General features: G+C 41.2%; 1 protein-coding gene across 1 annotated transcript in view; it reads left to right on the top strand.

Annotated features, from left to right (window-relative positions):
• Window positions 1-26169, top strand: part of nt5dc1 (5'-nucleotidase domain containing 1) — a 98854-nt gene that overhangs the window by 69267 nt on the left and 3418 nt on the right. The window contains exons 9-11 of the mRNA XM_050057717.1: window positions 6902-7023; window positions 17024-17197; window positions 20148-20316. Of these exons, the coding sequence (XP_049913674.1) occupies window positions 6902-7023; window positions 17024-17197; window positions 20148-20316 (465 nt within the window). The remainder of the gene's footprint in view (window positions 1-6901; window positions 7024-17023; window positions 17198-20147; window positions 20317-26169) is intronic.

Here is a 26169-nt window from a genome sequence, read left to right on the forward strand (position 1 = left end):
ATTTTTTGGCGAGAAGCTTGAATAAATAGAACTTGAAGGAGAAATTTGTTGATGTTTTCAAGGCAATATGTAAGCAGTCATTTGAAAACATCTTTTTCATGTGAAAGAAGGCTTTGTCAAAGGTTGTTTCATAAATGTGTATGATTGAATTTGTGCTCATCCATATATAGTATTAAAAGGGCTGAATGACTTTAAAACATATTTAAATGTTTTATTTTTTCAAAGATTATTTTTTTTAGCTTTCACCTTTATTTGATAGGACAGTATTTCAGTGGCATGAGATGCCCACTTCACCCACCGAGCCACCAGTCATCCTGATTTTTGGAGAAAATTCTAATTTTTTTGTTTCTCTGGGACGAAAGCGGGAATAAATAATAACAAAGACAAAATAAACAACACCACTAGTATCAGCTATTGGCCAATGTGTTATTTTAAACAACAGTATCGGTATTGACCCAGAATTTTACAATAGGCGCATCCCTAATTGTAGCACAGGCTTTAAATCTGCTGTCTCTATGCTTAAAGGGATGGTTCATGTCCACATCAAAAATCCATATTTTGTCTTCTTACCTGTAGTGCTGTTTGTCAGTCTAGATTGTTTTGTTGCGAGTTGCAGAGTGTTGGAGATATCAGCCATAGAGATATCTGCCTTCTCTCCAATATAATGGAACTAGATGGCGCTTCGCTTATGATGCTCAAAGTGCCAAAATAACACATTTGAAAAACTCAGCAGCAATGTCTCTTTCCACAAACCATGACCTGGTTACTCAAGATAATCCACAGACCTTGTTGGGGGAGTTTCATGGAGGAACTATTTACTTTCTACCGAGCTCCACCCGCCAACTGTATCCACGTGCAGGAGGATGCGTGTATCACAATTTGGAGAAATTTGGCCAGAGGACTGAAGAGAAGGCAGACATCTCTACTGCCAGTTATCTCTAACACTCAGCAACTCACACCAAAACAATAAAGATTGATAAATAGCACAACAAGTAAGAGAAAAATGTACTTTTTTCTTTGGGGTGAACTGTCCCTTTAATCTGAGAGAACCCTGATGATATTTTATCAGACTCCCTCAGAGCCAGATAGGACATTATATAACTGTTTCTTTGGCCTGAGTCACACTCACTGTGATGAATAAACTGATCTTCATGTGCATCAACAGAGTGTCCCTCTAAAGCACAGCAGCTGAATAGGAAGCCATATGTGGCAGTGACAAAGATAGCTTTACCATGTTTTTGGAAGTGCTTCTTCAGCTAAGTCAGAACCAAATTCTGCCAACAGCTATCACTGTAATTACAGTAATTGCGTGTGTAATTGCATTACAGACTGTCACTGTCTGTGTGTCTTGTCCTATCCCAGTGTTCTCTGACATGTCCTTTAGAATAAGCCGTAGTCAGAGCTGAAAGCAAACCAGACCGTCGCAATCCAGATAATCAGGAGCGCCTGCAGACATGTCTGTGCCAGCCTCGTAGATAACTCGTTCATGGTTCTGGCTGTCATCACTTCACTCCCTTTAAGTTTGAAGAATAACCACAAAATGTTAGTTTCACAAGTTAAACAGTGGAACTCCCAAATACAGGTGCCACCACATGTGACTAATAGTGTGATTGTTATCATTTAATTTTGTTTAATTATGTGCTTTGAATATGGTGATAATCTTGCTTTATGGATTTTTTTTACAGTCGTCGTAGAGAATCCCATCTGATTGTATTGACGTAAACATACCCACTGTTTAAACAGCCAAATATAGGCCTGCTGTCCATGTTAATAAATGACCATTTTGTCTGTGGAGAATCCACAGCTGGACTCTGTGTGTTTAGACGTTAGAGGCCATATAGAGTCATGGTTGTGTGAATACAGTCCTGACTGTATTACTCTGGATTAGTGCTGTAATAATTCATATTGAGGGCCCCGTGTGGTCAGTGGGAGGGAGAGTTGACTGCAGCCTGTTCAACATCGACTCCATGTCTTCTTTCTGTAAGGACGAGTCAGCCTGGAGAGCAGCTTCTCTGTTTGCTCTCAATGAATGACCACATCAACGCACCACTGACAGACGTCTGTAGACTTCACACTAAATCTGTCACCCACTCCTCATGCACACACTACATGTGTGTGCATGAGGAGTGGGTGATAGTCATGCAGTGGCAATATGAATATATTTATTGTTCATTTATTGAAAATAACATACAGAAATTCGAGCTTGAACCTGCAGTAATTAATATGTTTATATTAACAATGGCTCAAATGAAATGTCGTGTAAAAGTGCTCACTTGTAGTTACAAACTGGCACCAACTTTGCAAGACAACTAGTTGACTAAGACTATGTTGTTCAGTTGTTTCACTGTGGATAGAGTTCTCTACCAAGGCCCTGTCTATACGTATCCAGATGTTTTTGTAAACTTACATTTTCCTCTACATTTGGGCCTCTCGTCCACATGCAAACAGAGTTTTAGGTCACTGAAACGGGTAGTTTTTCAAATGCCCTCTAAGTTGAAGATTTAGCAAAACCCTGGTTACTGTTTATCTGTGTAGACATAAAACAAAGCGTTTGGAATATGTATAGACAGGACCTAAAACAACCTGGAAATGCTAGTGTGGATGCATTTTTTAACAAAAATGCACACAGTGTAGTGACGCAGTCTAAGTATAGTATACACTATCTGCCCAGTGAAGGCAAACAGACAAAGCAAGAGACTAGCTGGTGAACAAAGTAGAAGATTTAGCAGTTAAAGAGCCGGACATCTTCCTTGGCAGTTGGTGAAGACCACAATCAAAAGGATAGTGAAAACTGGACTTAGAGTTGCCAGGTGGCCAGAGACATGACTCCAAATTAAATGATGCCTCGGTAAAAAACAACAACCACTTTTCATGGCACTATTCCCTCTGGAAAAACAACAATGGGTCGCTAAAAAACACCCACAATTGTGGGCTGAAAAACAAACAAACATGTGAAACACCCCCATCCCCTCCGCCTCCCGTTGACCAAGTCAGATCATATAATATATCAACTTAGAAATGTCAATATGATACATAGGAGACATGCAGATGTACTATATTTGTGATTTGCCGAAACCTACAATACCAACATTGTCTTGTGGCGACTGGACACAACTTGGTCTTGCTGCCCCCATGTGGCCAAAAAATCAGTTATGTAGGTTTGACCAATTTTAAGCTAAATATTTTTAGCCACACTAGCGGCAGGGCTCTGTGGATGGCAGTGTCAGTTTCTCATTCCACCACTTTGGTCCAAGTAGATTTACTTCAGACATTTGAGGTCCCCAAAAGACTTTAAATGTAGCGCTGCTAGCAGGTCAGATTTTCAGGTAGTCCAATACACTGATTTATTACCAAATACCTGCAGAACTAATGACTTCACCTTCAGCCTCAGCTGTACGTTGTTTGTAGGGCTAATTAGCAAGTGTTAGCATGCTAACATGCTAACATAGGATTGCAACTGTGGTAAACATTACAGACTAAATCCAGTATTACATACATTATTATTTACATTTTACCTGTCAGTATGTTAGCAGGCTAACAATAGCATGTAGCTCAAAGCACTGCAGTACAGCCTCTCAGAGCAGCTAACATATCTGTAAACTCTTGGTCTGGTTTATACATTTTTTTCACTTTGTCCATTTTGGCTCAAGTTGCAACACGATGAAAGATGAGTTTTAGTATACTCTGTGATGGTTTTACCACTGGACATTAAATACAGTTATTTAAATCCATAAGCATTAACGGCAGAAGAAACTGCACTCTTATTCTCAGTTGGACTTTTCTGCATTCATTCCACTGAATCACTTTTTCTTCTAAGTAAACATAAAACTTGTAGCCAACAAGTGGAAAATCCTCAGTCATTATTCATGAGCTCTGTGAGCTCAGAATGACTGGATGTTTTGCATGGCTGAACACACGGCTCCGACGTTTTCGGAGGGTTAACTATGAGGTTTTGGAAGTGTTCCTGTGTGACACGTGGTGTGTATTGGGGTTGGACTGAGATGCGCCAGTCACCGCTGGTCTGCTTTCACTTACAGTCTGGCCCTCCCCTCCGCTGCGGAGCTGAGCTGATGCTGCTGGAATACAGTGTGCATCAATGACAGCTCGATATCTTTGTATAGACTGCTTTAAATAACAAACACACAGAATCAAAGTAACTTTAGTTAGACCTGATGTTTTTCTTGTTTCATAATGAATTGATATATCACTCATATATGAAGGTGGTTTTTAAAAATGTATTTGAGCAGGGACTGTCTCTTGTGCTCGATAAAAAGATCATTTATTGTTGTGCAAACCAACTTGTTAATGAGCTAAAAACATGAGCTAAAATTAATGCAGTAATATTTATTAAGCGAACATGTAGATGAAGAATTAGATGTTTGACAGTCTACAATAATCATGTACAAATTCCTACTGATGGCCTATAAATAAGACAACTGAAAATAATGCCAACCCATTGTTAAAAGCACAGTGTGTAATTCCTGCTTCTAGGGGTCTCTCAATCAATGCAGTAACAAAAGACAGACTTTGATGTCTATGGAAACAACCACCATTGCAGATGAAAATGTAGAAATCATGTTCATGGATTAACATTTTATTCATGTTAAGTTTAGTCACATTTAGGTATTTCATTCTAATGAAATAGCCACAAGTTAACGTGCTAACTTAGCATTAGATGAGTCGACTTCCCATATGCTGTAAGCTACTGTAGCTAACATCAAGGGGCAAATTCAATCATGGGGTAGCCCAGTGCTGTTATCTGTGTTCAAAACAAGTCACACAATAACACAAACAAACTAACTGATCGAGGCAGCAGTAGACTAGCAGCTCCCGTGTTCTGTGAGGTAGAATTACTGTTTTTGTCAAAGGAGTCTGGTGCCTTCGAAGGAAGCAATAAATATAACAGCTTTAGTAAAATGTATTTTAGCCACCTAAAAAAAATCAATATCACATTAAGTGTATCCTATATTTTGATTTTTACCGCTTTACCTAGCTATTATACAACCCTTTCTAAAAGGGGAACTTAAACTGTTATCTGAGCTCTCTTCAAACCTGACACCTTTGACAAAAACAGTGACAAAAACAACTGGTCTATCGCTGTGTCAATTGGTTAGTTTGTTTGTACTATTGTATGACTTTGTTAAATCCAAACTAACTGTTCAAAACACCAAAGTCACTCAGTAACAACATTGTTGTAGCGTTATAACATTACCACATGCATTAGCTTGCTGGCTAGCATGAGCCACTTATCATAGTAGCACATTGTAATAAGCTTGATCGATATTAAAATATATCAGTAAATTAGGTCTCTACTGGATTACTTTGTAACAAAATGACATGCAAGTAATAAAAAATGTGCTTTGTGATTGAAAAAAATGCTGTATTACTGTGACTGAGTGAAATTCTGTGACATTGTAAGATTTACAATGATGTATCATCTGTTTCTCTGGAACTGAGATCAACCATAAGGGGTAAAGGGGATATGACACCATTGACAGGCGACCAGATGATCATCTTTAAATAAAACTACAGATTTTTCTGGGTTTGAATATTGCTGGAATTCAAGGACACAATTCAAATAAATATATATCATAAGTATAGTCATTTGTAGACATCTTAATTTGGTAATGCTACATATTATAGTTTACCTTCTTAATGTTGCCATGCTAGGTTTTGGATGTTGCCCCAGTCATTTTGTTGTTATTGGAATTGTGGATCAATTTAGTCCACAAATTCTTCTAGTTTCTGTTTTCCTTACCTGAACCAGTAACATTCGCTAACATAACTGGCAGAGACGTAATGTTAATGAAATGCAGATTAGTGATGCGTAGGTCAGGGTTTTTGAAACCTGCACCAAACCACACCCACAAACCCACAAACCCCCAAACCCACAAGCCCACAAACCAGAGCTGGAAGTTCCTGGTAATGACCATCACTAATAGCAAACTAATGCTGTTGGCTATAATGTATCTATTTTCCAGGAAACATCACAGTATAAAATGTGTGTTGTCTGTTTTAAAAAGTACAAACATACAAAGACGGCGGGTACTCACCCATCTTTTATGTCTTAAGTATGATGTAGAGCAAACAGCTGATAACCTATGTGGTTTGTTTACACAAGCACACTGCTGATTGTAACAGAAGTGCATATTTCACATATTCAGTTAGGACAGAGAGGCTTGCTTGCTGTTGGGACATGGTGTTAGGCCTACATATTTGCAGGGGGAAAGTTTTTACCAGACATTATGACTGGAGAGAGTTAAATTTGTTGGACTTCAACAGATTTTCCTGGTCATAAGCCGAATAACGGAAAGCCTGAGTGCAGCAGTGCTGATGATAAAGCTGCTTGTTTTGTTGGAGAGACAGAGAGAGAAGAAGAGAAGGTGGGTTATTGCTCTATGTTTCTGTAAGTTATTATTTTAGTTTAGTCAGAATGCTTTATGACCCACCCACCTGAAACCCATTATATGTTCTAACAAGCTTACCTGAACCGCCCGACCTGCACGTCACATAGAGATGCATTTGACAGGTTCTTACAAAACGTTGAATTATCTCGTTATTTGCAAGAAAAAGCAAAGATTAGTCAGGGAAAAAAAGCACGTAGCTTAACTGCACCCCTATCCTGTTCATCATCACACAATCTCTAAAATTTACCTTAAGACAAAACCTGACCCCCAGGTTGTGAAACCATTGCTCAACTGGGAGAATTGGGAGCATTCTCACAGTCCATATAATTCACAGTCTGCCTCTGCTACTTTGTCTCCTTGTGGCCGTGCTGGTGAGTGCTGTGGTGAGGTTGAGCTGACGAGGTTTGGTGCTGGCGGACTAGAGGCTGTGCGGTCATGTAGCAGCTGGCTGTCTGGTCAAACTGTGGCGTCTGATTCTCTTCCTTCTCCTGCAGTGAACGACGTGGAGGAGAGCGAGGGGCTGCCGTCGCTGGACAAACCCGGCTGGTACTCCCAGGGCAACTGGCCGCACCTCCTCGAGCTGGTCAAGACCATGACGGGCAAACAGGAGCCAAAGGTAGGCTGGCCACCTTGTACCTTGTTCAGACAGACCTCTGGCTGAACAACGTCTCAGGCTCACTTTGAGATTGACTCCAACTCTGGTTTTTGGCAGAGGCTGAAAGAGATGAGGGTTTCATGATAAATCAGCTCAGGGAGATTCACACTGGTGTGATGGAGAGAAGGAACGTGGCCCTTGGCATGACTCTCGACAGGCCTGCTGTGTGCCAGCATGCTGGGAGTTCACTGATGAAACAGGCCAAACAGTGCAGCCAACTCTCCTCATACTTCTCATACACAATGCAGCCCATTCTTAGAGACAGTTTCTATACATATCAAAGAGCTCTTTTTGTACCTCTCAGGTATGGCAGAGAAATTAGCGTAACAAAAGCAAGATTCACTTTTTCTAGACTCCTGTGCAACAGTTGTTTATGTGACAGCAATATTCTGATACGGTAGATCTCGAATGATGTTCAGCTCTGCTTTCTTGCCCTGTTCTCATATGATAAAATCAAACACGAATCTGAAATTTATATCAAAATTATTACAATTTAAAAACCTTTATGAAGTGCTCTGTAGCTGGGATTTGTGAGATAATAGCCTCCATTTGTTTTTTGGTCAGTAATACGGCATGTTTTTGGAGATACAAGTGTCCACGGTCATGGTAGTGCGATAAGATTTTGAAGATTCCCTGTGTTACTGCCGCACCAACTTTGGCAGTCCTGGCAATGTGTTGTTGTGTGTAGACAAATAACCTATTCAGGCAGAGGCAGGGCACAACACTGCAGAGTAGAAAAAGAAGGACAAACCATGTCATAGTGAAAAATCGCTGAGTCATCTGAGCCCTCTGCACTCTGAATTGGAGCCAGCCACAAAAGCTCACATTAGACAGTCCAGTGAAAGCTACTTGGCCTATGGTTTCTTGCAGGGAGGGGAAACTTGCTTTCCCACACTGGAATGCCTCATCTGTTGGGAAAATCTATCAAATGGTGCAGTGCTCCCACAGTAAGCGCCGAAGGAGTTCTGTACTGTATGTTTATATGTGTGAAAAATTCACTAAGAATTGGTGTCATATGCTGTATTTCCACTGCACAGCTCTACTCAGCCAAGCCTGCTCTTTTTTTCCACTAGCAAAAGCTGTGTGATAGTACCTGGAACTTTTTTTAGTGAAAGGATTCAGCAAGTTGGAGATGATGTCACAGCAGTTTAAAACGGCATTGCTATGGCAATCAGCTGAGAATCACGTCTACACTGAGGGTTTACTAGGAGAAAGATTAAATAGAGAAAAGGACCTGGTACCAAACAACGTATTGTCATTGAACGATTCGTATGAATCGTACAAATACGCGCCCCACAAATGACGTTACGTCCTTAATGTACAGTTATCTAATTAACGTAAAGTTACGCAGGTTAGGTTTAGGCAAGAATAGTTACTGTGGTTAGATGTAGGAAAAGAAACAGGGGCAAGACTCAGCTGTCTATCTACACCTCAAGGAGAAAGTACACTCCTTCGAAGACAGCAATGTGCACATTTTGGACAGGGAAGACCGATGGTTTGAAAGAGGTGTAAAAGAAGCCATCTATGTGAAATTGGAAAAGCCATCTCTCAATAGAGGAGGAGGTCTGCGACACCACCTATCCCCCACCTATAATTCTGTCCTTTCATCCTTGCCCAGGAGATTTAACAACTTAACCTCTAAAAACAATGGTCGTTCACAAATGGCCTCATGTGACTCTAACGACTCCAATTGCAGCGTTGCAGCAGGAGTTTCAACGTCTGTCGTTGACACACCATTGGAGCACTAACGAACCAGTGACATCATTGGCCTTGTGAAGACCTCCCCAGAGGTTAAATACCTGGGTGCTTCCACACCCGTTTGTCAGACTAGTTCCAGCCTAGTCAGACAAGCATGAACTGATGAAGCCTCTTGGATAAGAGGTGAAACGTCTTCTAAGACAAAACCAAGTCCAGTTGCGTTCGATTCAGTTGCCTTGAGATAACTATGACCTGGATGAATGAGATATCCACAGGCACAAACATGGTGAGGACGTACCTTAAAATGACTCAAAGTTCACACAAATCAGAACACACGATCCCAGGGGAAAATCCTGGGCGAAAGTCCATTTTTTTGTGACCCATCCACCACCCCAACCAGCCTCCTTACAAGTGCTCTGGTCTGCTTCCTTGTTTACTGCTGTCAGCGCATTGGTCACGTGATCGCAGCCTTTCAAAATGTGTGGGATATGTAAGAACGTGGGTGCACTGTTTTTTTGGTACAGTCATTGCCTGTACCAAAAGTAAGCTGAGTCAAGTTGTGTTGAGCCATGTGCTGGAAATGAGGTTATAGTTTCCAAAAGTTTTGGAACAACTCATCTCAGCCCCTCATTAAGAAATAAAAATGAACAGTTACATCTGTTGGATGACACAAATATCAGAATTTCACGTGACAGCCTTTAAAATAAGTGACTGCTGATTTGTCATACTTTTTACTCCTGCCCACAGTCTTATACTTCACCCCAAGGAATGACATCATGACTGATTTATAACACATGAGGGTCAACCATCAATCACTGATACAAATAAATCAGTTCATTTCATAGGCACAATGCCTATTTAGAGATGACAGGAAATGAGGAAGCAAGATGGATTATGGCCAGATTTGAGCCAAGTTGAGTAATGCATTGAGTTCAATAGATAATTTAAATACTATATAGCATATATATGATGTCTAACAATGAAATCATATGTTACCATTGGCTTGACAGTCTCAGTAGTTCGTCAACTACCCCTGTAAGAGATCACTGCTAAACTTTTAGCACCAACTATTTCAGGGAGCACACAAATGCCAGTGAATGTTACTTCACTTTGTTCCAGTTATGAGCCATACTAAGGTCTGTAGCAGGTAATATTTCTGTGGGTATTGTTGTATCCCACATAACTAAATCAAAAAAACAGGAGAGTCGGTACAGATGAGGCACAGGCAGACCTGCATCAGCCCTGCCAAAGTTCACCCCGCAGCACTCGTCATCGTCCACATCCCTCTCTCAGCTCCTCTCCCCCTCCTCCCAGCCTCTCTGCTCAATGCCTCCTCTGTTCCCCAGCCACGTGGAGAAAGCTCTCATGGAATTCAGTGTCAACCTGCACTTATAGCTGCTTTAAACACTCCTCGAGGTGACCTGAGGCACTCGGTGTTTTCAGTTCTCTCCACTTTCACCTGACAGGACTTAATGCAGGTGGGCTGAATGGAGGCATTCAGGGGAGATTACAATTCCCTCTCAGCAGAGTGCTGACACTGATGGGGTCATGGTGGAGCTGATGGGACACAGTCATGGAGATTCAGGCCTGGCTACGGTAGTTGGGATCTTTCTGGGGTGTCTCTGCTGTTTTTATTAGTAACAGAGGAGTTTGGAGTCACAGTTGATCACCGAATTGTAAAATTCCCTCAGCAAGCCAATGACAAAGCAGTAATGCTTTGTCTTCATAGGTTGATGATTTCCTAATAATTAAACCCAGATTGTCCCAGTGAGTCATTGCCTTTTGAAATAAGAAGTGTAATTGGCTGCCATTATAGAAGTCAAGACAAATTTGTTATCCTCAAAATGCAAATGGCAATGGATCTGTCAGTCTTAGACAATGTTCTGCCTCATTTCTATTGGTCCTACTTTGTATACCGAGTCAAAAGATCCTCAAATTATGACATAATTGTACTTGAATTAATGCGAATAACATAACTTTAATAACTTCATAATGTTCTTAAACCTAGCAGGTAGATCTGTCTTGTTCCACTTGGTCTCAACTGCATTGAAAACACATGTAATGATCTCATCCTGTTGGCAGAGTCTTTCGCAACTTAAGGGTAATATAACATTTTTGGCCTGAATATGAGCCTAAATGACAAAATGGGGTTTTGCCCTGCTGTCTCATTGGCCCCCTCCTGTCCCTGCACTCCAGGCCCCACACAGTGTGCAGCACAATGGGTTCATTAAGGCCCCTCTGCATGCCTGCAGCTCTGTTTACCTGGGCCTGGCTTTGGCTTTAACTGCTCCTCTGAGTGATGAGCTGATAAGAGACGGGGCTGCAGGCCCACACTACAGGTCGTCTTAAAGCAGCAGTGAGCTTTTTCTGATAGCAAGAGGACGGAAAGTAGACTCTTAAACACACTCGAGGCAATGAGTCTTGATGAGCTATATCTCCACTGAGACATCCATCAGACACTGAGGAGACACAGGGGCGTCACTCTGGAGTCCTTGATTTTGACCTGTTCACTGTATAATAAATCAATAATTCCTGGTTTAGAGTTCCAGATGTTGGACTGTTCTCACCATCCATTCGTTTACATCAGCTCATCTTCATCATTTCACTGGGGAATCAGTGACTGCCTTTGTGACTCATCCATACCGACTACTGCCGGGTAAAACACTACAAAAGAATCAAGTGGATTTCTGGCCCGACCCTCCCCGTCCTCACCATCATCAGCAAGTATCGTCAGCATCGTAAGTGTGGGCCAGCCTAACAGCTGTGGTTAGACGAACATAAGCACTGTTTAACAAACCATAACCCTCTCATTTATTCAATGAGACCACTGCATTGTTACATCAGGAGAGCTAATGCAGGCAAACACTTAATTTCCTGCATTCTGGTGAATTTCATGCACTAATTTGTGCCTTTTCTTCATCAATTTAGAATGGAATTATCTTAAATTTCATCAAAATAGAATTCCTCTGCTACATGTTATTATTGGGGGATACAAATGTGCATATTCTAAATTTTGGGGGACATGTTCCCCGTTGTCATCCAGCGACTGGACCACAAGGCAATGCACTAGGTTGGCCAAGCAAATATGTAAAGCACACATTCTTGGTAGATGAGTGTGTAAGGCCATGTTTCTGCTGTTTCCTTGGTGATTGTGATGGGCTCCATCTGTTTTTGTCATGATGATCCTCATAGTTTCATAGAGCGCTGTGCAGAGTTTTGGATTCTGATAAGCCTTAGAACTCATAGATCTATCACCCAAACAAGCCTTCCTCTGATTTATTCTCCACCTGAAACAACACAGCCGCACCAAAGTAGCACCTTCCATTTTGTTTCAACACAGTGCAGGTTTTAGTCTGAGCACCTGGAGACAAATTAAAACAATGAGCTGAAAGCTGACGAAAGCTACATTGTTGATTCTCAGCGGGATCAGTAGCAGTAACAACCCTCTTACATTAGAAAGTTGTGATGGTGCTTTGTGTAGTTTTAACTTATCTAAATTAGTACCTAGCAGGGCCGTTTTAAAACATCTGTGGAAAGGCAATTTCAAGTCTCAAGTTAATCAAAACAGGTCTCAAGTTTAGACAGCCGCAGGTCTTGTAGGGCTCAGAATGCAGACAATCAAAATGACAGAATTTGAACAAAGCTGTACTATTAGTCTGTTATCGAGAGTATAACTGAGACAAAGTTTTTCAATGCATAGGCCTAATAAATATCCAAGTTCTGTGACTACAAAGCCTGCCATTTATTTTTTTCATTCCTCCAGTTAATTTTTCAAAGTTAAAAAAAAGTCTTTATGAAGTCAAGTCTCAAGTTAGTCTTGCCGTACAGGAGACGAGTCCAATGCCGCATTTGTACTTCATGGTTCAGCTCTACTCAGCTAACTTTTGGTACGATGTTCTTTTCTCCATTAGTTTCCCCTGCAGATAGTACTCCCTCAGTGCAGGCGTGGTTCTCAGCTGATAGCCACAGTGACGTCATGTCAAACTGCCATGATATTATCTTCAGCATGGCACTTGCTGAATCCCTTCATCAGCAACCAAACAGAGGAATATCTACACTTCGTCAATTGCATGGTGTAGTATACATAATGCAGCATAGATTTGCAGGCTTACATTTTTTAAAATCTGGTTCAAGTAAATAAGAAATGTGGTCGCTATGGACAATAGCTTGGCTATTTAAAAGTCACGGGTTTGTGTAGGATGTCTGTGTTGTGCCAGTGGTGATTCTCTTTGACCAGTCAGTGGTCTGCAGTGTTATAACTCCACCTTTCATTATCACCTTGGTTCAACTGAGATGTACCAGGAACTACCTACAACTTCTGCTGATGAAAAACCAACTAGAACAAATTGAGTTGAGTAGAGCCGTGCAGTACCACGCAGTGGAAGTACGACATAAATCAAGTCTTAAGTCCTCATTTGTGGGACCTCTCATGTCTACAACTCTGGTATTGATTCATGGAAAAGCTATTACACCATTTGGATCGTTTGACTTAATCCTAAAGTTCATAAAATGTAGGAATCTTGGAAAGAGGTAGAGTGACTCTAATGCAGAATACTTTCCTTCGTTCCAGGAATTATCCATAGAGTGTTATGAAGAAGTTAAATTCACCAACTCCATCAGCAGTAATTAAAGATTAAGAACACAGACACATCTTGCCTAGACCACCTGCCGCTACATATATTATTTATAGAGTGTGCATCAAAGCACTATGTGTGGAATTCATTTGAATCCGTTCAGTAAATGGCCTTGCATAACACTTAGTGTTGGCCAGACCTAGCGTGAGACTACGGGGCTGCTCAGGAAACTTTGATAGCATGAAACTTGGTCTGTGCCAATATAAGCTGCACCGTGGCATCGCAGGTCATGCTCAGGGTTACGACAACAGCTACAGGCTGCATATACAACCAATGAACAGTGTCATATTGTGTTGATGTGTTTGGATGAGAAGCATTTGCCCGGCTGATTGAACTTCAGCCTGCAGTCTGATTCACTTCATGGTGCTTTGCCTCACGCAGAGCTCAGTCTGGTTCAGGCTAATGTAACTGTATCCATACACAATGAATCTCTTCTATAATATGTAGCCTCTGTGCTGGAATGCTCGGCCTCTGTAAATATTTATCATACTGATCCCATGACTCTGGCAGCAGCACTGCTGAGCAATGAGTAGTGCAGGGCTTTTTGGGGGTACGAAGACCAGCTGTGGGCAGTTCTGGGAAAGTCTGGTGGAAATGTGATTCCTGCTGCCCCCTCCCCGCAGGCCCGGCCCGCAGCAGCCCCGATTAGCCCGTCTGTTTGTTTACATGTGGAAGGGCCGGCCTCAGACACAGCACGGCTCTATGAGGGGGAGGGACGAGACGCAGCTACTGGAATGCCTCACATCCTCTTTATAGCCTTCTGACTCCTGTAGAGAGGTTGGATTTAGGTAGATCTCACACAAAGAGGCATCTGCAACACCCCTGCATGTGATGGCTAGAAAGGGTTTGCATGATGTGGCTTGCATAAATCTTTGTTTTTCTGTGTTATCAAGTTCATCCGGAAGATTTCAGGTGATGATGAAGAGCATGATTTTCATTAGATGGTTCTCCCACACAGCAGAGTTTCATCAGACTCCATTAACATAAGATAAGAATGACAGAAATATTTAAGTTTTCAGCCCAGAGCTACAAAATAAATTCGAGATCCAGGCAGAAGGCTGTATTTTAGACTTATTTTGAACACTGAATTTTTCATATATTTGAACTTAATGTTCCATTTACTGAAAGCAACACCAATATATGTTTATTTGTCTCAGTAACAAGGGTTTAAATGGCCATGTGTGATGTGAGACACTTATAGTTATGTAACCACAGAGAATTACAACCAAATATGCAGTTCCCCTCAGCTTTACAGAGCCTTTTATCCTCTTTCAGCTCAATTCTTTGGTTTTCTAGCCCACAGCTCAATTAAATTTTTAGTAGCACATCAATTTGTGCAGAAAGTTGAGGGATGTTTACACTTCTTAAAGGACCATACCATTAAATCTCCATGTTTTAGCCCATTTGTTACAAATCATATAGAAATAGAATGATAGTAGAACAGAGTAAAGTGTTTGCTGTGGTCATTTGAGTGGTTCAAAAGAAAATGGTGATTATTGTTAGTTGTTATGGTGACACATACATCAGTGGTGCTGTAATGTATGTCACACTTAATAGTTTGAGCACTTTGTTTTGGCCTCCGTTTTGATGCTCATCATGTAGAATGCATTAAAAAACGCCTCTCCATGCTTTGTACTGCTCCACTGCTAGTTTGGCAGTCTGCAAAATCTCACCTCAGTGAGTTCGCAATTTGCTGCAAGTGGGTTTATACGAAGTTAGCCTGCAACGGTACGCCAATTTTTTTTTACCTAGAATAGTGAAAATATGACCCGCCCTACTTTCCCTCTGACTGGCTAGTTCTTTTTTGCTTAGTTGATTGGATTGGTAAGGTTTATGCAAGAGAAGTGAGATTGGCTAGGGTTAGGGTAAGTATGTCAGGGTAAGCTAATCAGATGCAGAGTAAGGCAGAGTAGTGCAGGTCATCCCACAGTACCCATAAAATGGCCTCAGCTCTGACCATCATGCTGTGTTTATTAGAATGGAAATGTCCATTCTACCCTCAACGGATTTCTAGAATCTAGAATTTACTTGATCCCCGAGTGGAAATTATGATTCCTTTCTGTCACTCTAGTGTAAAGATTAGAGAATTATGAGAGATAAGAATAAGAGTATGAAATAAAAAGTATGTAAATATAAAGTAAATGAAATAAAATAATAAAAAATAAATAAAAAATAAAATGTGCGCTGTACTACAATGTTTAACACCAGTATGTAAAATAGTACAAATATAAATACGTTCAATGTGTTGAGTCTGTAAAGTGTATAAAAATATACAAATTTGTGCATTGTGCTCTTTACACTGTGTGAACAGCTGCCTGCTGCTGGTGGAAACGGGGTTGATGGGAGCAGTGACACTCAAATGAAACACCAAAATTGTGGCTTGAAAAAATTGACAATAAGTTGGCAATAATTCTCTATGGTTTCATCACTTCAAGCAACACCTCTCATGTTACATGTAGACATTTAATCCATTGTTAAAGGAGCTGTATATAATGTTCAAATATTTCTATGATTTAGTGTCTGATTGCTTCTCAACATGGAGACAGCTGAGCTAGCGGCTAGCAGCTATCGGGGCTAACAGCTCAAACAGTACTGACAGAGCTAACGGTGTTAACAGGGGGACACCAGGGGGTGGGTGTTACGTTTTTGTGACGTCAGTGTTGCAGATATCAGCGATAACTGTCACATGAGCGCGAGGCAGAGCAGCTGCAATTTGCTAGCCATTGGGACACACACACAGGGACTCACACGCACTAACACGCACACACAGTTGAACTGTCTACTACAACAAAGAACAGAGAAGCTCAAATTACAACATGCCATCACAGTATGCCATTACTCTCCTGTATCTCTACATAGCATATAGGGGTTTGGTTTTATATGAATGCTCTGAATGAAGGTATGCAGCACCTTTAATGCGAGTATATTGATTAGTGCAGCTTTAAGGAGGTAAAATTTGTCAAAACTCAAGATCGATCCTTTAATAGCACTGCATGTGATATTACCAGTAATTGTAGGTCAATAGTGAACTCATTTATTGATTATTTGCACTTATACAAAGATTTATTTCAAGCATTGGGTAGAAACAAATCTAAACAGTGACTTCACTGTTCAATATTCCCATGAACTGCTCTCTGGTCTTTCACTTTGTATCCTCTTCTTACTAAGTATAAAGCCTTTTTCCTGTGTTCCAGTGTCAGCAGACTTCTGTGTCTTGTCATTTTAATCTCCAGCATTCCCCGCTCCTCACTCCATTTCCTCTCCCATTTAAAAGGGAATCGAGGTAAATGGCTGTTGAAATGGGATTTAAAGCTTTGAGCGGTGTGCGCCTGCACTTCACTTTTGGAATGCGTCTCAGTAAAGCCTGCCTCAGCCTGCTTTTCTTTCCAGACGTGGAGGACAAAGGAGATGTGATGGTCAAAGAGGTGGTGATGAGTTTTGCAGACTCATCGTGTCTGGTCTAGTTCGCCCTGGGGGGCCATAAGACATATACCAGCCGACTTTGACTCCTGCTAAGAGAGGAATTTAGCTAAAGTGCAGCCTAACCACAGCACTTAAACTATTTTGTGTAGCTGCTGAAAGTAAACAAGCTCTCTGTCCCTTTCTTTCCCCCCTCCCTCACCCTGCAGGTAGTGTATTTTGGAGATAGCATGAGGTCGGACATGTTCCCTGCCAGCAGCTTTGGGAAGTGGGAGACAGTGATGATCGTGGAGGAAATGGAGGGGGAGGGCGTTCCGAAGAGTGATGCAGCGATGTCCAATGAGGCCCAGGTGGAGCCGCTGGAGAAAAAGGGAAAGTTTGAGGTAAGTTCACTGAAGCAGCTGTTTCCGTTTAGCAGGGAGCTTTGCAGACCTCTGAAGCCCGCTCCTCAACCCTGCTAACAAAACCCACTCTCCAACCCAACCGTTTGCACTCTCGTGGCATTGTGGGTAATTAATGTGCCAGGTTTTGACAAAGGAAGAGGAAATGTGTGAAATTAAAAAAATTATATCTGGTTCTGCTGCATTGATTTTGAGCCTTTTTGAAACTGTCCATCACGAGACTGTCAATGTTACGAGCGCTGAGCTAAATTGTTGAAGTGCTCTTGCTGTGAATAAAGATGTAATTTCAGTGAGTGCTGCCCTCTGCCTCACAAAGCAGATGAGGACTTTAACCAGCAGGATGTTATGATACAGGTAGTGACACTGACTGTGCTGAACTTATCAGGAATTCCAGAATAACAACTGATACTCAAACACAGTCACGTGGATCATGAGGAGGTGTGAGGAGGCCACAGACCTCCACTGCCGACATTTACTTGATTAGCATTTGCTGAATAATAAAATAAATGAGTTGGCAGCAGAGGTCTGACATGATACAACCTTCAGACAAAGCAATTTATTATATGTTAAAGGAAGTACGCCTAGAGAGGAAATGAACCCGCAATCCAGGCTGAAAGGGGTGAACTGTGGACGTGTGCGTGACATGTTCAGAGTCCTTGAACCGTCCCTGTCCATGACCTCTTATCTTCTTTTTTTGTTTGTTTGTTTGTTATTTACTGAGAGAATTTGGCCAGATCACTCACCTTTTAATCTTCCTGGACCAGACAATGTCAAAATAACAAACCAGATAATAGAGAGTTAATGCACTCCCTCGCTCTTTTGACCAACCAGCAGTCATTCTTGGGGATTTATACAAATTGGGATGTATTTTATAATTCTTGTCACGTACATGAAGTGACAAGTGTTATCACATTCTGTATATTTTCTGTAAAGTAGCTGTGTTAAAACAAAAGTTGTTAAAATGTTCCAGAAAAACAGGCATGGGTTAAGTAAGAGAAAAATCACCTTTTTGATGGTGACACTGAGCTTGTTTCGGAGTAAAAGAAGGGAACCTCAAGCTCTAGTTCATCTATGTCTTGTTCCAGTAGCCAAATTCTCATTAGATTGCCCTGGTTCCCTTAACATCTGACCTGGACCTTGTTGACCCAGGTGACGTGCGCCAGTATGACTCTTGCGTTTACAGTTTCACTCATCTTGAGGTACGTTAGGAGCATTAAGAACTTTGTCTAAGGGTCCACACTGGATCATGATCAGGAATCAAATCCCAGTCTTCCGCGCCAAAGTCAGTAGTTTAAACCACTGACCGATCGAGCTAGTTACAACAATCCTGAGCGACAGCAACATCCAGAAGAAGGAATGCGAGAAGCTCGAAAATTACCAAGGGCTGAAAGGGGAGCTTGAAAAGATGTGGGGAGTAAAGGCAACAGTGGTGCCTGTGGTAATCGGAGCACTCTAGGGCTATGACCTACACACTGGGAGAGTGGCTCCAGCAGATTCCAGGTAGAACATCTGACGTCTCTGTCCAAAAGAGCGCAGTCCTAGGAACAGCAAAGATACTGCGCAGAACCCTCAAACTCCCAGGTCTCTGGTAGAGGACCCGAGCTTGAGGAAGACGCACCACCACCCATGGTTAGCGTTCGAATACTGATTTGATTGTCGACTAATTGACTGAAGCTTTGAAGCATTGGGGTCAGCCCTTTGTTTCACACACAGAGTTTTTGATGATTAGGAGTATAACAGTGGGGTATTTATGGTGCTGTGAACGCACTTATGTGCTCAAAAGAGCAAGTATAAGAGCAGAAGTATGTATGTTAAGACAGAGAACATGATTCAATAATGGCTGTTTGCGAAAGGTCAATGATCCTGGTGAGTGCAATGTTAGTGCTGTAATACAGTGGAATTATCTTTTCATATTAACATTTGTTTCCTCTTGTAAACACAAACACCACTTTGCTGTGTGTCAGAAGTTGGTTTTAAAAGATGAACAATAAGAATTTTGATGAAGCTGAATGTCGCCAGTGTGTCTAAGAAATTAAACAAAGCTCTTGACTTCAGTCTTGCGTATCGGTCCCCTGAGTGAGGACGTTATTTTAGTAGATGGAGCCGGATGTGAAGAACATTACTGACAAAGATGAAATCTCGGTGGTGAAAGATCAAAGTATTTACAGACTTCCTCTTCCTGTGCCTCTTTTTCATTTACCAGCATCATCTCAAATACTCAAACTGATTGTGCATGGCCATAACACAGCAGTGCTGTAATTCCCATGCATGCACTCACTGTAATACTGCAGAGGAGGACCTGGAGGCAGACACATAGGCAATGTATTTGGTGATGAGTTTGATCCCTCTCATCTGTGTTGAATTAGGTCAGAGGTTTGTGCCTCAGCCGGCTGAAAGAAATCCCCCATCCTCAGAAATACCTCAGGCAATCCTACTGTGTTCTGCTTTTTGGTTCCCTCTCAAAAATTATATTTAGAAATATTTAATACAAATCTCTGTGGCAGCATGATCTTTTTTAGTATTTCCTTTTTTCTTCTCTGAATATTATGTAACAGTTCCTGATGACATTAGATTATACTGCACAGAGCGCTTATTTATCACTTTGGTTGAGCGTTATGTGTCTTATCACATCCTTCTTTTAAACACCACATCCTGTTGTCAAGACGATCACTGCTCATCAGCTCTTTCTGTGCATAAAGCGTATTCATGTATGAGTGATTATGGTTAAGAGAGCGGGGGATCTCTTTGAAATGTGATTCACGCAGTAGTCAAAATAACCCTCAAAGCTGCTTGGGTTAAAGCCAGTCTGAAGTCTATATTCCCTGTGCTCCGGGTGGAATTCCCACCTCCTTCTATCAGGTCTGCACACGTCTGAAAGGGAATCTTTACTCACAGTTACATACTTTGCTTTGTGTGTGGACTGTCTCAACAGGAGCAGGGCATGAAGTCACCCTCTGATGTGTCCAAGCAGTGGGGCTCCTACTTTGTCGACGTACATAAAAGCGGAGGAGGTGACGAGGAGACCCAGAAACTGACCTGGTGCTGCCACTGCATTCACAAATATAGCACCATGGCCATCCCTAGTGTTGAGCACATAGCAGGTATGTGGCAGGAGACAAGACGCTGGAGGAAATTACTGACAGTGTTACACATCTGCAGTGGATTGATGGAGATATGACAGCAAAAAACAAGGTCCAAATAATATTAACAGCAATAATCATAATAAACTTTAAGAGCACTTGTCTAAATCAATGATTAAGTGCTTTACAACTTTAAAACAGAAAAAAAGACTACAATAAATGTAAAATTGAGTACAGAAAAAATAAGAAGACCAATTAAATCAAGTCATATGACATGATAAAAAACTTCAAAATGACAAATCATAAAATAAGACAAAGTTGAATGAACTTAACTTAATAAATCAGCCCCAAAAAGATTATTTGAACATCAGTTTGGTCAGGAACACTTTAGTCAAAGAAAACTTTATTTCCATTTGCAGTATGATATTTTGCGGTATGGCTCCGTTCTGGGGCCTCTCTGCCTTTCCTCGGGCCTACGCAGAAAACCTCTTCCACGTGCCTACGTGGAAATCATAAGATGGAGAGAGCACACCTTTCCGCCCTTCCATGCGCCTGCGTGGAAAGCCATAAGGCAGAGAGCACACCTGTCTGCCCTTCCATGTGCAAATGAGGAAAGCCTTAGTGCCTACATGGAAAGCCTAAGGCAGGGAGAGCAACAGCAAAGAGGTGGAGGTGGGTTGCAAAGTGGCCTGCAGAGGAAGCAGCAAGAGTAGGCAGGTCAGAGCAGTTTCAATAGGGCGCCCTGAATGAGATTCTCCAATTGGTTGCATAGAAAGGAATCTTGTGATGGAGCAGCTGACTCCCTTTCATCAATCAGCTGCTCCATCATTTGCTTTGGCTGTTTGAGATCAGCTGACGTAGCCGGGATGGGACATCATGTCCTGCCTGAACTAACGCTATGCTCAATTTAATCACCCTGTGTTACCCTGGATTTGCAGAGAAAATGTCCCAAACACATGCCTTTTCCCTAAAATGTGACTATTTAAAATACTTCCACAGTAACAGTCTCGAATGAGTAGCACAAGTTGGCAAGCAAATATGTTTGAGATCTGCTGTCACTCATCCACTTACTGACCATTGAATGAGCTGGGAGGCGGGATTTAAATGGGATGCACAAACAGAGTTCACACGCACTTGCCCTGTCGCACTTCTCTTATGTGCATGAGACCATTTATGTCCAAGTGTATTAAACAGTACATTTTTATCGAAAAGCGTGTGTATGGGAAGAACTGAGCATATGACTGGATAAATAAGGCTTGGATTATATTACACGAGTTGTGAAGGAGTTTGTAAATGACTGTTTTGATACAGTTTCACTGTTGTTAATTGTGGCCCCCATTAACTTATTTTCATTGACAATTTTCTCAGTTTTTAGATTCTTCATTCACTGTAGAGGCATGTGAGAAAAACAGTTTTCTCCACAAATTCAGTGTAACACAGGGTGAGTAATTGATATACAAATGATCATTTTGTGGGTGAAGTATTCCTTTAAATCTGGGTAAATGATACTCGTACAATAAAAGTGGACACTGACTAAGCAGAGCATATCTTCTCAGGCTCAGATGGACTAAACAGTTCAGCAGTTCAGAAACAAGCCAAGGGTTAATAATATGTCTTGTCAGAGTTTATCTTAAGTAGATAGCAGTTTTTCCCACAGAGTATAATCTCTGTGTGGCAGTAGTTGATTACGATTTTTTTCTCTCTTGCCTGTGTGTCTTTGTGTTATCAGTCTTTGTAACCTCTCTAAATTCAGAGTTTTTTGCAGCTCAGTGAACGCCTCGCAGGCAGAACTATTCCCTTTTTCCTTCGTGGCATTTTGTGGAGTGATGAATAACTGATCAGTCAATCTGATCATAGCTGATCAGATATGGTTGACAGGTGAGAGGACCAGTTGTTTGTGAGTGAAAGCAAACTTTTAGACCCAGCGAAGTGAACCATTAAGTTTCTCTTTCACTGCGCTCTGTGCTCTCAGAGTGTGGAGAAATTAATTACTGAATGATATATATTCCAGCAGTGCTCCTTGTGAACGGTCCAGCTCCAAAAATAGCGAATCAAAATGTGGCGGCAGATGTTTTAATCGCTGTGGGCTGCCAACAATAAATGAATGTGTGAGAAACCCTGGATAATGCTCAGCCCATTTTGTGTGCAGAGGTGTGGGACAATTAATCTCCTGTGGGAGTGTCTCTCAATAATTAATTGACAGCAAAATACCGAGACACTCCCACTTTTCAGATTAATTATTTCACAGCTGTGCACACAAAACGGGAGGAGTACTATCTATTTAAGATTAATCTTGTAAAAAGTTGTATAAAATATTCTTGATCAAGGTCCAGAGGGAAAGAAACCTTAGTATAACCAATACATTGCTGGATGTGGAATTGTTGGATGTGCAAATATTTCCTTTTAAAAAAAGAGTTTAAATGAAGAATTCCTTTGCCATCTCAAACAGCACTAACTGCAAATAAAACCTGGATCCAAAACTTAAAGGCTTCTTACTGAAATTAGATGAAATATACTTATAAAACAGGGCAATTCAGGATGAAAGATTTTGCTGTCACATGAGCCTGTGGTTTCCAATGCAGTTCAGCAAATACATTACACTGCACTGATGTTCTTTAGCTCATCAACACTGTGACAAAAACAAAACTCATATTTTATTTTCATCACCCAGTCAAAGTGAATATTTTTGCCAGTGCTTTCCTGTAAATGCCCCCATATGGTGCCCAGACAGAACACGACTGAGAGTCAAACTCTTGGTGTAAAAACAGGAAAAAACAATCCGACGTGAAACTTTTAGCAGTTAAGAATCTCTGTTGCCACATCAAACATCCTCTCCATCATTTCAGGACCGAAACATTTACAAGAATCAAAAGAGAACTGAACAGACACAGATGTGGAGCCAACGTTAAAATTAACTCAGCTGCACAGCACTTCTGGGAAAACGGTACCAGCCTCACACAGATTCCTACAAATGTATTTAACGATCAGCTTAGGGCTCTTTTCACATCAGGATCATCTGTCGCAGTCTGAACATGGTTGGAATTGACCCCCCACCCCCGACCATCTTAGTCTGCTTCACCTTTGTTTACTGTTGTTGCTATTCATTTGTCTACTGCTACCCTTTAAAGTGCAGGTGTTTACAAGGGTAGCCAGGAAACCTGGTAACAAAGACAAGAACTATTGATGTTATCATACCATGTGCATGATCTTCTTGCAGGATGCAGATTGCACTGACACACAAACCACAGCACAGTTTAACAGGAACAAATGTCAGACAGCTTTAAGGGTTCAGTATGCTTCAGGAGGAACTAGGTCTGAGGTAGAAGTGTTTATAGCCAGATTCAAAAGTGGGCCAAAAAAATATAAAAATGGCTGTAGTGTTTAAACAAAGGTCAGCAGGAATGCAACAAATACACAATTTAAAGTTAAAGGAACCAAACTTGTCACAGCACTGGTAAACACTGGCAGCTCTACGTGACAGCACAAGTACTTTCAAATCAATACACCAACATCAAGGACTCATGTTGTACAACCTGTACAGAATGTTCGTCATTCAGATCATTCTGGACCTGCAAACTTAACTTCCTTTGATGTTAAGATCTTCTGGGCAGCTTGCACCTATTCAGTTGCTATGGGACACGAGTGCTTCTCAAGGCAGCTGCGTTTTAAGCACTTGAAAGCAGTAACGTCTCTTATTCACTATCAGGCATCCGTAACATCATGATGCACATGAGCTCTCTAGAAAAAGAAAGCAGTTTATGACGTTTGCCTTCCAGATCCAGAATACTGCACCACGACTACTTCTGTTCATGACGCATCCAGTGCTACAGTTTGGCAGAGTGTGATGTACTAATGGATTGGGTTAAAGGGAGAGTTCACCCTAAAATCAAAAATACATATTTTTCCTCTTACCTGTAGTGCTATTCATCACTCTAGATTGTTTTGGTGTGAGTTGCAGAGTGTTGGAGATATCAGCCATAGAGATGTCTGACTTCTCTCCAATATAATAGAACTAGATGGCACTCAGCTTGTGGTGCTCAAAGTGCCAAAAATCAACAGCAATGTCCAGAAGTCATGACATGGTTACTCAAGATAATCCACAGACCTTGTTGTGAGCAGTTCATGGAGAAACTACTTGCTTTCTACCTACACCCACCAACTGTATCACTGCGCAGAAGGAAGTGTGCATCTACTACTAGCTCACCTAACACCACTGAACTAGCTAACGTTACAGCTCAGCTGAGGAGGACGCCTTAATGTTTACATCTTGTATGAGTGTGAGCCTCTCGTCCATGCATAGATGCACGATTCCTTGTGCTTGGTCATACAGATGGCAAGTGTAGAAAGACAATAGTTCCCACATGAAACTACTCACGACAAGGTTTGTGGATTATCTTGAATAACTCACACCAAAACTATCTATACTGATAATAAGTACTACAGGTAAGAGGAAAAATATTTCTAGATTATATTTTTGAATTGGGGGTAAACTGTCCCTTTAAGGCCAATTTATTCAAGAAACTAATCAGTGTCACCAGTTGTCTGACCAAGTCTGAAGCCAAAAGAGTTTATGGTTGTTCCCAACCACCACAATTAAAGGCAGGGCAAATAGCCTGTCATTACAGAGGGGAGCACGACATGATAGTTGTTTAAATATGGGAATAACGGCAAACATTTTATGACAGTCTTCTCTCAAGGCATTGATGGTGCTTAAAGGAGGATTTTCAATTCTGTATACTTTCTGACCTCTGTGTTCCTGGCCAATTGCTGCGTGAAGTGGGTGTGAATGTTGGATTGTCCGGTTTGGAAAGTTACAAAAAATGTCAGATGCAATTCCAACATTGAGAAGCATTTCTTTTGAAGCATACTGACCCTTTTACACTGCCAGCCTGTCTGTAGTGCAACACAGACCGTGTTTGGGAAAGAAAAAGTGTGGTATTTTTTAATGTGGACCCTATTTTCCCATGTTTTTCTGTCCAAGTGGCTAATGGGAACACCATTAAATTACGTCCACTAAAAGATTATCATTTTAAGTGTCTGACAACGTATGGAAAGCATCCCGACAGAGATAGACCTTTTTGGTAAAGAATAAGATCCTTTTTGTTTAACCAGAAACAGCCCTGAAATCACTTTTGCCAAACCCACCAGACTCCATTTGAATAAACAGTAATTTTATCGTCATAAAACACACTTCATTCAAAGTAGACAGAAACAAAATAAAACTCCAAAAACCCATCTTGGTTCGTCTTTTCACTGTTCCAACAATCACCAACTCTGGTTTGGTTGAAATAAACCCTTAATTCACTGAGTTAGATGTGAAAATATGTTGGCTCTATACATGCTTAAATTACTGTTTATTTAAATGGAGTCTGGTTGGTTTGGCGATGGTGATTTCGAGGCTGATTCTGGTTAAACAAAAAGGATCTTACTCTTCAGCAGAAGAGTATATATTTGTAGGGCGCCTTTCCATAATGTTTCCAAACACTTATAATAATAATCTGAGCCTGTCAGTGGCAAAACAAGCACTTTTAGTGGATGTAAATTGACAGTACAAACGTGCACTGGGTGGTTACATTTCAGCCTGTCACTTTTTCATCCCACTTGAGTTCACAGGCCTGTAATTTATGATTGTTTTCTACCAGAGTTGTCTCTTCGGAGGAAAAAGATCAAACACGAATGAGTCCAACATTCCCTGGCCTGAGTGATTACTACCTGCTGTTTAGAACAAAGTGTGCTTTTCCACTGAATTATGAATCCTTGGTCTTGAACATTTGCTGTTGCTTTTCAGTAGCAGTGATGCCTTTAACATACAGGCGGTTTGCACATGTACTGAATAGCCTGCAGTTGACTTCCCTGTTTGATTTTACTCTTTGT

This window comes from Epinephelus moara, chromosome 12, assembly GCF_006386435.1.
Source record: "Epinephelus moara isolate mb chromosome 12, YSFRI_EMoa_1.0, whole genome shotgun sequence".
Lineage (NCBI taxonomy): Eukaryota > Metazoa > Chordata > Actinopteri > Perciformes > Serranidae > Epinephelus > Epinephelus moara.